Source organism: Artemia franciscana, chromosome 16, assembly GCF_032884065.1.
Source record: "Artemia franciscana chromosome 16, ASM3288406v1, whole genome shotgun sequence".
NCBI lineage: Eukaryota > Metazoa > Arthropoda > Branchiopoda > Anostraca > Artemiidae > Artemia > Artemia franciscana.
The window spans coordinates 2,698,073-2,711,670 of record NC_088878.1 but is presented as its reverse complement, the minus strand read 5'-3'; the positions used below and the strand labels follow the sequence as shown (position 1 = coordinate 2,711,670).

Sequence of the window (13,598 nt, the reverse complement as noted above, 5' to 3'; positions counted from 1 at the left end):
TTTAAAAAACAAATTGTTGCGTCCTGTTAATTTATCTAAAAATGTTAATTTTATCTAAAAAGTTAAATACTCAATTAATATTAAAATTTATTTAATGGGCTAAAAAATAATATACAATATTATGCACGAATATAAAATATTTATTAGAAGAAATATAATAACAAAACAAAAAGAACACATAATTAAAAAATGTAAGTTATGTAAATGTAAATGTAAGTAAATGTGAGCATTAAATGAAAGGAGTGGATAATATTAATTCATTATACTAAAAGAAATAGCAAGCAAGTTTCTTTCTGACTAAAATATCGAATTATTTGAGAGCCCCTCCCCCCACTTCTAGCCTTAAATACTTACATATAAAGTTGCCAATTTAAGTTGGAGAGGGAATATTTTTGAAAATGATAAAGATGGGGAAAATAATCAGATAATAGGGTATTTTTCAGATTATCGTCTATTACATTTAAACCCACTAGAATGAAAGTTTTATTTGAAATTCTTTTATTATATTATAGAGAGAATTAAAACACAAAGAAATATTTACAGATTGTGATATTCGCTGATTCAAATTTTTCTGCTAAATACCCCCCTATCTAAAGCCCCATCCATAGTAACAATATCATTACGGCGTGGGGGGGGGGGGGGTTCCGTCAAGGTGGCTTGGGGAACAATCAGGTTATTTCCAACCGTATATGTCCTCATAAATAACTAATTTCCACAAGACAAATTTTTTCACTTTACAGAAAAGTAAGATTTAATTTCTTTTTAAGGAAAATTTAGACCAATGTCCCCTCCTCCAAAAACGGCAAGGGCAGGAGCTATTCCACCTACACAAGGCGGCAAAAATATACACAACTCTTCCAGGCAAGGCCATGATGCACCCCCTTCAAGACCTTTGGTCATTGTTTATGCCAACCCATCGAGACCAACAGCCCCCATACAAGGCAATGATGCTACTTCTTCGGCTCCCAAGCCCCCTACCAGTAAAGCTGTCGGACCTTCTACGCTTCCCAAGGCCAGATGAGGGGCCTTCTACCCGAATGCAAGGTGGAGCTGCTTTAGGGAAAGTTTATCAATTTATTGATATTTCTCGAAAAACTTACCGCTTTTTCTAACTAATGTATATTGATCTTCACACTAACAAATGGAGAAATAACTAGTATGTTGGGAACCTTGTTCGCTGCTCCGGAGAGGGGGGTTTCATAGTATTGGCCTATCCTAGAAATAATCCAGTCTTTTCAGTCCAATAAAGGCTTTGAAGGGCTTTTCGCTATGATTTAACGCTAAAAACTAAATTTTTCTGGAAACTATTAAGAATATCGATGATGTTACCCATCTTTAAAAAGTAGCACATTCCCTTTAGTTTACTATAGGGCCCACCCCAGTCCAATAGTTTTGAGTACCCCCTTGGTCGTAAAGGAAATCAACTTTTCACCATGCTCTAAGCTATTAGTAATGTCTTGAAAATAAGGTGTTTTTTAAAACACCTCCTATGACGTAACATACACCTGCACCTTGAAAAAGTTTAAAAAAAGTGCCGGGTTTCGAAGGGATAGGGCTCCCATAAGAAGCCTTATGTTGTCATTACTGTTGTGCCCAATTGACAACCTGTGTGGGCATAGGGTGTTTCAATTTAGTTCCATCCAGTGGTTAACATACATCCCAAATTTTTCACCTTAATATACTTAGCTTTAATAGCAGTAGAAGCAGTATTAGCAATAGAATTAATTGGAAATATGTTCATTTAGTTAGTTCATCATCCCTCACATCAAGCCTTGTTAGTTTTAACTTTACACGCCAAACTGTTCCTAAGATATTGCTGTTATACCCTTTTGACAACCTACATACACACGGCGTGTTATGATTCAGGTCCTGTGGTGGCGCAGTGGATTTGACCTTAGCTTGGTAATACGGGACCCAGAGATCGAATCACGCTGCAGGAATGCACTGCAGGGCCGACGCAGGGACCTTAGTAGTCGAGAAGCGTCGTTAATTCTTAAATATAAAAAATAATAATGTTATGATTCAGTTCATCTCCCCTCTCAAAATTCACTGAAAATTTCACTTTCATACCCTTCGGCATAGTTATAATAGTAGTCACAGTAATAGTATCTATATTACTAGTCATACTAATAGTATTAACATATTGCCTTTTCATCAGCAGAACATTCCTCTCATCAAGTCCTAGATGTTTCAACTTAATACAATTATACAATTTTGACAATCCTTATTGACAATCCTTACACACATAACGTGTTTTGATTTAGTTCAAAGCATTCTCTGAACGGCTCAAGTGAATGCGCTTCGTCTTCTTGGAAAGTAAAGTTGAAACATGCATACCTTACTCAAATTTAATATACTGTGCGTAAACAATGAACAAACTACCTAGCTTACAGCCCTTGTCGTGAGAACTGTGGGGAGATTGACATCCCCAAGACATTATTAATGGACTTTCAAAAAGGCTGAACAAAGTAGCCTCTTAAAATTTCGATCGGATATACTTTGATGAATGATAGGCTTGGAGGGGGGCTCATTGCCCTCCATTCATTTTTGACTCTTAAAAAGGACGAGTTGGCACACTGGCTTGAGAATTCTTTGTCCATAGGGCACTCATTCGAACCCAGGCATAGTCAGTTATTTGGCTTCGGACGGGGTCAGTGGAGTGGCTCTGTAAGCTCAGCCATAGTTGACACAGCTCTAAATAGGTACTTGGAGAAATCTGGGGAAGGTAAGCAGGAAGGGTGTGCAAGTACAGGATGGTTGGCCCTCAGCCCCCCACTCATTGCAATTCCATGCTGAAGGGCCACGAAACGGAGATCAACACCGCCGATTTGGATCTTAAGGCTCTAGTGCCGTCTTATTTACTTTACTTCCTTATTTACTTAAAAAGGGCACGAAAACTTCGGACTTATAATCAAATGAGCTTCATCCTATCCAAAGCTTATACGACACCCCTTCCCGAAAAGTCGTACATGCCCCGGGCTATAACCTACAACCCTTACCCATGGGCTCTGGGGGATTGTGTCCACCGTAAAGACACTGCTATATGATTGTCGGACTATTTGTAACAAAATGGATATCTCACATTTTTCAATCAAATGTGTTTCGAGAAAAGAGGATGTCAGGGAAGGGGCTAGTTGCTGTAGGTCATGTTTGACTCTTAAAACGGAACTAGAACTATACATTTAAAATTAAATGAGCCTCTTCTAGAGTTCATACGACCACCCCTTCCATAAGAACCTGATTTGCCCCTGGGGCACAGTTTACAACCCTTACACCCAACTCTGGGGGATTCTGTCCACCTCAAACGCCTTACTATATATTTCAACGATTTTAGAACAAATGGCTATCGAAAATTTTTTATCGGAAAATACGACGTGGCGGGGGCTGCGGCAGGGGTCCTTCCAATTTCCAATCGAATGAGCATTCCAAAAACCCTATATTCCCTCGAATCATAGCTTAAAACCCTTGCACTGAGGGCTGGGGGGATGTCATTCTCAAAAACATAACTTCCATTTCTCAAAAACGTAGACAAAACTTTTCAACTACACTGAACGAAATAGTTTACCTCAAAGATTTTGATTAGGACCTTTTAACTACATTAAACGATAATGGGCTATCCCAAAATTTTGATTGGATGTGTTTGGGGAAATGGTGGGCATGGTAGTTTCCTTCCAATCACTTTCAACTATTAAAAGGGGCACAAGTGCCTTATATTGCCAATCGAATGCGTCTTTTTCGAAGTTTCTACTACAACAAATGGCCATGTCAAAGCTCCTATTAGATGAATTTCAGAAAAATACGAGGTGTGGGGAGGGTTATCCATCCTCGGTTAACTCTGAATCTTAAGAGAGGCACTTAAACTTTTAATTACCAGTCCAATGAACCTCCTCTGAAGTTTATACGATCACCCTTTCTATGTAAACCTTATATGCCCCCAGGGCATAACTTACAAACCTTGCTCTGAGGGCTCCGGGGGGAAGGGGTTGTCCTCCTCAAAGAAATGATTTCTAAGCCTTTCAGCTACGGTGAACAAATTGGCTATCTCAACATTTTTGATTGGATGTGTTTTGGGAAATGATGGGCGTGGGAGGGGAGTTAGTTGCCTTCCTGACAATTTTGACAGTCTCTTTTGACAGTCCTTATGCACATAACACGTTTTGATTTAGTTCAAAACATTCTCTGAAAGGCTCACCTGAATTCCCTTCGTCTTCTTGGAAAGTAAAGTTTAAACATGCATACCTTTCTCAATAACATATACTATGTGTAAACAATGAACGAGTTGGCTAGCTTACAGCCTTTGTCCTGAGGACTGTGGGGAGGTTGAAATCCCCAAAAACGTAATTACTGGACCTTTCAACAAGGCTGAACAAAATGGATCTCTTAAAACTTCGATCCATGTTTTGGGGAATGATAGGCTTGGGGGGGGGGGAGCTGACTGATCTCCATTCATTTTTGAATAAAAACCTTTTATGCCCCCCCTCCCGTATAGCTTTCAAACCTTGCCCATGGGCTCTTAGGGATTGTGTCCACCCTAAAGACATAGTTACGTGATTTTTGGACTATTGGTAACAGAAAGGCTATGTCCCAATTTTAATTGAATACATTTCAGGAAAAGAGAATGCCGGGGAGAGGGGAGGGGTGAAGCTAGTCGCTCTCCATAATGTTTGACTCTTAAAAAGGGACTAGAACTATTCATCAAACGGGCCTCTTCTATAGTTCAAACGACAACTTCTTTCAAAAAAACATTATATACCCCTGGGGCATAGCTTACAACCTTTATCCCCGGACTCTGGGGGATTCTGTCAACCCCAAAGGCCTTATTATATAATCTTTGAACTATTTTTCACCCAGTTGCTACCTCAAAATTTCTATCAGATGCGTTTACAGAAAATACGACGTGTGTGTGTGTGGGGTGATGGCTGCCCTTCGATCACTTTGACTGATAAAAAGGGAGATAGAACATATTATGTCTAATCAAATGATTAGACATCTTATGTATTTCCATAAGAGCCTTATATGCCCTCGGGGCGTAACTTACAACCCTTGCATTGAGGGCTATGGGGGGGGCGAGGGGTTTCATCCTCAAAGACATAATTTCCAGGCCTTTCAACTACGCTGAACACAATTTTCTTTAGATATGTTTTGGGAATTGATGGGCGTGGGGGGGGGGGGGGGTTTGGTTTCAATTTCCAATTAGACGAGCCTTTTCCGAAGTTTCTTCAGGAAAATGCGCTCAGACACTTTTTAGGAAAATGCGAGGTGTGTGTGGGGGATGGGCATCCACCCTCCGATTATTCTGAGTCTTAAAATGGGGACTAAAACTTCTGATCACCAATCCAATCAGCCCCCTTGAAAGCTTATACGATCACCCTTTCTATATATACCTTATATACCCCGAGGGCATAACTCACAACCTGGAACTGTGGCCTGATGATAACTTGCCCTAAGAACTGTGGGGGATTTCCATCCTCAAAGACATGATTTCCAGATCTTTCAACTACGTTGAATAAAATGGCTATCTCACAATTTTGATTGAATGTGTTTGGGGAAATGGGGGACGTAGAAGGGGGATAATTATCCTCCAATCAACTTCGACTATTAAAAAGGGCACTATCCTCTTCAATTTCTAATCAAATAAGCCCTTTTTGAAGTTTCTTTGACAACTCTTTCTATACAAAATGCCGTGGTGTATATATATATATATATATATATATATATATATATATATATATATATATATATATATATATATATATATATATATATATATATATATATATATATATATATATATATATATATATATATATATATATATATATATATATATATATATATATATATATATATATATATTTTATAGCCTATTTGTGCCTATTTATCAAATATGATATATATGATCATATATGATATGATAAATATTTGTTATATAAGTATTTGATAAAGTCCGATCCTCGATTTTTTTGTTCTGCCCTAAATTCATTTATACCTCTACTATGATATATGTTTTCATTTAGGTTAGTCAATGTACCCGTACTATAATGAATACTACTATTACTAACAATAATTGACTTGAGTTAAAGATGTTCTTTGAGTCGTGATATTGATCGCCGTACAAGTGTCTACAATGGAGGCCTACAAGGAGGATGAATTTATTTACTTTTAATTAATAGTACCGTTTTGAATATTGTTACTAACCTGTGATAGCTTCTGTGATTGGATGCTCCACTTGGAGTCTCGTATTCATTTCTAAGAAATAAAAATTCTTCTGGGGATCTACTAAGAATTCAACAGTACCAGCTGAGCCATAACCAATATTTTTTGCCAGTGAAACAGCTTGCTCACCCATAGCTTTCCTTGTTTCTGGGTCCAAAAACGTACTGAAAGTGAGAAAATTAGGCTATTTTCTTTCTTACTATTTTAAGAATAAAAATTGTCGATTATCGTACATGTAAAAGGTCAAAACTCAAATAAGTAGGCTATTAGAAGATTTTCTAAAACGGTGAAAACTTATGTTAACTTGATTCAGACCAAAATTTGAAAATTTTAATTGTTTTGACCAACTTCATGAATATCGATTCACATTTAACTGGTATCCAGAAAATGCTAACAATGAGAAAATAAGACAAAAATGGTGTTTATTTCTTCTGTTTTTTTTTTAGGACTAAAGTTGGTCTAAGACCACGAGCGTGAATAGTCAAAAATTAAAAAACGTCGTCTATTAGAGACTCTTCTTTCAGTTTTTTTTTCTTTGCAGCCTCTCGATTTTTCAGTCCGATCCTTGCTTTTTTTGTTCTCCCCTAAATTCATTTATGCCTCTACTCTTGACTTTCTTTTTTTTTTGCTTTCTGTATTCTTCTTCACCATTTTTGACGATGGAGTAATATTTGAAGAACCAAGGGAATTAAAATTAAAAACATTTATACGCTTGGATCCACCTTTGGTCGTTCCATACCAGAAAATCACGATTTACTAATATTTTTCTTATTATTGTTTTAAAATCAGGAAATTTTTACGTCGCTAAATTTAGATTATCTCTAGAGAAGGAAATACTAAAATTTGTTTGGAAAATTAAAATAAAATATAATATATTACATTTTTCTGTGCGTGTACGTTTATTTTTGTATTACCTTGTTGAGATGACCTTCCACGTTACTCCTGCCCAGCATTTCTTCGTTCCTTTGTTTTAAATATATATTAATTTTTTGTACTGTTTTTGCTATTATTATGATGTGAAGTATTATCTCTTTTTTGTGTCGTACATTGTGTTTACCCCAACTTTACGAGCTCCTATCTTTGTTGGGGTTAGTGTGTTTTTTTGTATTTATTATGTATTTTTTTGTATTTGTATTATGTATTTATTATAGTTTATTTATTTATTCACTTATATATTCGTTTATAGTTATTTTATTAATATAATAAATAGTACCTGAACATCGTTGGGAGTGTGGAAACTCTCCTCTCCCTAGAATATCGGCTAGATTTATGGTCTGTATTAATACGAAAAATATTTACTTTACAGAAGTTTTCTTTCTATTTTTATACTGAAAGAACAATATTTTCATGAAAATATATTTTCCAAGTACAGAATGCCATGCAAATTTCTACTTTCATTATTTATGTAAGACAATACCGTCTGATTCTAGCGCATATCTTACTTTATGCAACTAGTAACTGTCTGCGACTCCTAGCCATTCGATAATGTGGAGAATAGCACGCGATATGATTACCTGACGCGATTTTTTAATCACAAGGAGTTCTGCATTCGTGTTATTTTCTATTTTTACGCCTGAAACCTAAAGGCAAGCAAGTACTCCATAAAATTTAATGATATTGTATGCACCTAGTAAATTTCATAGGTCGTTTGACCATTTTACCCTGCTTTGCCTCACGGAAGGGGGATGGAGTTGAAACTTTTGGGCAATTTTTGGGGGGAAGGGGGACAATGGGGCTTTTAATTTCCTGTTGGGAGAAAGTAGCAAAATAGTTTTTTTCCAGCCTTAATAAAGAAGTATACTCTATAGTTTTTTCCGTTTTGTGCCTGTTTTTCATTCCTTTTCTTTTTTCAGTTTTTCCATTTTTGCACAACAGATTCTTTGGTTAGTATGTTTCTAAAAGAGCAATTCCATGGATTTTTTTTTTACTCTTTGAACATGTGTTGCTAAAAATCCACCCGTCAAATAAACGGTTCACAAAATTTTTTAACAAACAGTTAGCAAGAATTTTTTAATCCATTTTCCTAAAAATTACTGTTCTAACAGTCAAAGATTAACGATAATTAAATAAAGGGCTTGACAGGTCCACCGTTTTCTTCCAGCATTCAAATAGGGTTTCATTTAAATTAAATTTGTAATTACTTCCAGCAGATAAAAATTTCTTCCTGAAAAAGACAGGGCTTTCTTGGCAAATATTTCAAAGTTGCACGGACGTTCAATGAAGAAAAATAATCTGACCATCTTAGTCTTGAGCAGGGCAATGTGAAAGACGCTGAAAATGACTGTTAATCTAGAAACAAATCCTAGCTCAAAAACTTTAGTAAATACTAGCGTACTGAATAAAAACAGATATTCTTAGCTTGAAAAACGTAATGTTTTTCTACCCCTTGAAGCCGACAAAAAATAATAAATCACCTGGGAGCTTCCTCAATCACTTTCTGATTTCTCCTTTGAATACTACATTCTCGCTCATTGAGATAAACAGCATTGCCATATTTGTCACCAAGAACTTGAATTTCAATGTGACGTGGATTATCTACAAACTTTTCGACAAGCATTCGATCGTCACCAAAGGAGCTAGCGGCTTCTTGTTTGCTTAACCGAAAGCCTTCGCGGGCTTCTTTGTCATTCCATGCTATCCTCATTCCTTTACCTCCTCCTCCCGCAGAAGCCTGTAAAAACGGAACAATCAGATATGACAACATTCAGACAGTAACGGAAAAAAAATACAAAATAAAAAGGAGTTTATACCAGCAAAATTCGAGAAAAAAGCCATATCGCAATTAACATCCAGGCTAGACAGATCCGGTGTAATCAGAAAAGGAAAATCAGCGGAAAAATAAAACCGATGCAGATTAACTTGACATTTTCTGGACGAGGGTTTCAGTCTTCGGCGTTTTCGGTTTCAACATCTTGATTTTCTCTTTTAAAGTTAGCAATATTATTTTTTCTTTTTTTTACTTTTGAAGAGGACATAATCCTTTTTTATACTGGCAAAATAATCACTTTTTTTTAGAGAAATACTTACAATCTAGGACTACAGTAGCTATACATGACCTATGAAACAAAGAAGAGAAAATATAGCAAATGAAAAAAAAGCAGAGAAAACGAGGACAGTCTCGACCAGTTGAACAAAATTAAGAGAAAATATGCAAATATCAAAAAGTTCGTGGCAACGAACTGTAGTAAGGAGCGAACCGGCTCTATAGTAAACGAAACTCTAAACAACGGAATTTTGGTACTAATAGATACATCAAAAGAATCGGATTTTTATACTGACTTTAAATATATAAGTTTAACCTAACTCAGTCTTACCCATCAAAAGTTACGAGCCTTAAGAAAATTTGACTTATTTTAGAAAATAGGGGGAAACACCCCCTAAAAACCACAGAATCTTAACGAATCACACCATCGCATTCAGCGTATCAGAGAACCTTATTGTAGAAGTTTCAAGCTCCTATCTACAAATATGTGGAATTTCGTATTTTTGCCAGAAGACCGACCACAGGTGCGTGTTTATTTAATAATAGTAATAATAATAATAATATTTATTACCCACAAACATACAAAAGTATAAACAGTGGAGTACAGAGAAAAAAATTAATAAACAAAGTAAAAACAAAAGTGCATGTAAATCAACAATGACAAGCACAACAAAGCTAATATAATAAAGAAAACAGTATAATGAAATAGACTAACATATTAGTAGAACAGACAAAGTAAAGCTGCATTGATAACTAGAAATATTTACAAACACAGTATAGACCGCCGCTCATCTTTCGCATTCATCAAATTCATCATTTATTAATAACCCACAAAGATAACCCTATGGAGAAAAGAAAAAGCAAACGAAATTAACAAAACGATCAAAAAACTAAATACTTATCCTACATAATACATAAATAACAAGAGAAAATATAACTAAACTAGAAAGATAACTTATAAGAAGAAGATTACGGCAGCATCTTCAGCGGATCTTGCTGGTCAAATGTTAAACTAGCAGTGATCTTGTAGATTTTACATCACAACCGATTGGGAGCCCGAGGTAAACTAAACTAGGCACTGGTCTCGCGACACTATTTCCAAGTCGGGTATCAGGAACGTCATCTGAGCTTTGACGGTTGAAAACAACAATTTCGCTCTTACTTTCGTTAAAAGATAGGTTTATTTCGGAATAAGCGTTACTTAGAATATCAAAGTTCTTTTCTATCATCCCAAAAGAACGGCTTAAATTCAGTAAATCATTGGCATAATTTAACAGTGATATATCTCTACCTCTAAACACAAGACTCATCTCAACATCTTTTTGTGATTCTATTACACTATTATTGTAAGGGGAAGGGGAAGAAACTGCACTTGCCATATGCCTTTTTCTACAGGAACTACCACAGCCGAAATTTGTGGACCATCAATCGTCGGGACTTTAATTCTAACCTTCAGATTCTTATATAAATTTTCGAGTGGTAGGACGATTGATCTGTCAAGGCCACGTTAGAGCGCATACAACAGTATCTGAGCATGGACGCCAGAATCGAACGCTCGGCGTTCATCATAAATAGCTGCTATAATGCTTTCCCCTGTATGGTCACACTCTAAAAGTACATTACAAATGAGATGGTGAAACATGTTCCCTACTAACAGATTGTTTAAAACCAAATTGGTTATCAGGACTTTCACAGACTCAACATAACTCATCAATAAAAAGAAGCTCAAATTTTGCAAAGAACTCGGGCAACTGTTATGGGGCGGTGAGAGCCGCATTGAGCACGGTCTTTTCCCTTCTTTAATAATGGCGTGACAAACCCAACGCAAAAGGAATCTGGCACTAAACCGCAAGTAAAGATCATCTGGTATAACAGAGTGAGATGCCCAAGGACCCTTTGGCTGCCATGAGCTAAATGCATGCCACAAATTTGGTCAATGCCTCGCGAGAACTTCTTCTTTGCTTTAATTATAGCTGCCCGAACATCAGAAACAGTTACCACAAACCCGAGTGAAGGCGATGCTTTATTTAGCAGAAGATCAAGGTTATCTTCATATTTCGACACAAGCTGAGCGTCGGGTGCTGCAAATTCTATTTTGTAACAACTATCCCACTGTTCTACTGTGGGCCAGAGGCTGGGACCGTCGCAATCACTTCTTTTTTTCCTTTTAAGGAAATTCCACACGGCATTGGGGTCACTTTTCAGCGTGTTACTATTTTCGTTCAGAATGGTAGCATTGTGCTTTTGCAGGCATTTGGCAAATTTTCTTTTCCGATAAATCCGCAGCGTATTCACAGCACCTGACCGGGGCTTTCCTATATCCATCCACATTTTGTGCCAAAACTTAGAAGCATGACAAAGCTGAGCTAGGAGTGGGTTTTCTTTCCAGCGTGGAACTTCATTGCCAATACGAAACCTGCGTTGTGTTACCGCAGCACTTTCAGCGACCCTCAAAGCATGGATTATTTTCATGCAATATGGTTTCTAGACTGGGATTCGCTTGTAGAAGGGGGTAGAAGGTGTTTTCTTTTTTTCCCAAGGAGTGACCGTATCGACCCAGTAGTCCTAGAATGTCGCAAAATTATAGGAACTAACGGAAATTATAAGTTCTAGTGCCCTTTTTAAGTAACCGAAAAAATTGGAGGAGGTTGGGGAGAAAAATTCGAGGAATTGAAAAAATCCTAGCAACATAAAACTTCCCACACGAGCACGGGGCTCTGTATACAACACTAACAAATACAGGGTAAGTTTTATCCTTTACCAAATAGAAAAAGACGTTCAACCTTTAGTACATTTTTGAAAGAAACAGAGAGGTTGTGTTTCTTCAAAATTTTCCCGAGTTTGTCACTGACCCTTGGGATACAAGGTATAGCGGTGAAAGTATTCTTTTCAATTACCCTATTTTATATAATATTAATAGAGTAGCCATTATAAAATGAAATAGCTTTAACATAATTTAATTCAGATCCTATATGATTTTAAGAACAGATTTTTAAAACTCTCTCGACTAAAAAGATTACTACTCCTCTTTTTACAAAAAGAGGGTGGTGTGACGAAAAATGCAGATAACGATCATTTTGTGTAGGCTTCTTCAATACCGAAAATTAAAGGTTAGGAGTATTTTTTATAATTAAAACATCCATGAAAGGGGGCTTTCCAGAATCTCCCAGTTCTAGTGTAAATTGAAGATTCGAGTCGTAAGTGTTCAAGTGTGCCAAAAAATAATTTTAAGAGTCATGTCCATGTTCCCAAACAGAAAAAAATATCGACAACAAAGTGGAACCAGAAAGACTGCTTCAAAAGGAAACGATTCAAAGCAGAATTCTTTAAGAAGTCGATGTAGAAATTTGCCAAAAAATGAAAACAAAACGGCTCCCATCAGTGATCCTATAATTTGAAGAAAAAACTGCCTCGAAACCTAAAATACAAAGAAAACTTGTTCCAAAGACAAACAAGCGTCATTATTGTCACTTTCTAGGGTTTTGTAACCAGCCCAAGCCACACATTTTTGGACATCACAGGAGGTATACATGGAAACTACATCAAAACTGACTAAGATGGTATTAGCTGTAATACGTTCATCTTTTAAATTTTCAACAAAACCTGCAGATTTTCTTATATAAGGGTTCAGTGTGCTTAAAAGAGGCTTGAAAATGGTGGACAAGAATTTTCCTACACTTATAGCTGGGGAACTATAGCGTACTACGATAGGGCGTAACGGAAAATCCTTCTTGTGAATTTAAGGCAGACCATAAAAATTGGGAGCAGAATAACCTTAGGGGTAGAATTTTCTGTACATTTGAGGGGTAATTAGTCTATTTTCTTTTAAAATTTAATTTTTTTTTCTCAATTGCTGCGTGTATTTATCTCTGGGATCGGTTTTTATTTCTTTGTAAGTGTTTTTATCGATTAAAAGGGCATTTAATTTATAATTATAATCTGCGGAATCCATAATAACAACTTTTTTTCCTATGTCCACTCTTGTAATTACTGTATTTTACCTCTTTTCAAATTTCGAAGAATTTTAATTTCTTCCTTTCATTGAGTTGAAAGCGATAATGGCAGCTTATAATCAAGAATACTCCTTACAATTTCTCCTCTGAGTAGATCTGGATTTTCAGCCTCACCATGAAAGCTAAAAATACCGGACTCCGCACTCGTAATAATTTCCAACAAATTTAACTGAGTCTGAGCCATTGCATATATAAGTACTTTTGTCAGAATACTTAGCTCTTTGGGTGCGAAAACCTTGTAGGATAGATTTTTCAAAGGAGGACCAGGACAAAATTTAGGAACAATAATCCGCGTTTGTTGAAAATGTTCAAATTCCAATTGTGAAAATTTTTCCGATAACCAACTTTTCGCTAAATGGAAAACGTGTTGGAAAGACCTTTGTGAC

The 13,598-nt window shown here is 36.3% G+C and overlaps 1 protein-coding gene across 1 annotated transcript in view; it reads right to left on the bottom strand.

Moving 5' to 3' along the window:
* Positions 1 to 13,598, bottom strand: part of LOC136036900 (propionyl-CoA carboxylase alpha chain, mitochondrial-like) — a 97,458-nt gene that overhangs the window by 25,197 nt on the left and 58,663 nt on the right. The window contains exons 5-6 of the mRNA XM_065719276.1: positions 8,631 to 8,887; positions 6,199 to 6,380 (exon numbers count right to left, since the gene is read on the bottom strand). Coding sequence (XP_065575348.1) covers positions 6,199 to 6,380; positions 8,631 to 8,887 — 439 coding nt within the window. The remainder of the gene's footprint in view (positions 1 to 6,198; positions 6,381 to 8,630; positions 8,888 to 13,598) is intronic.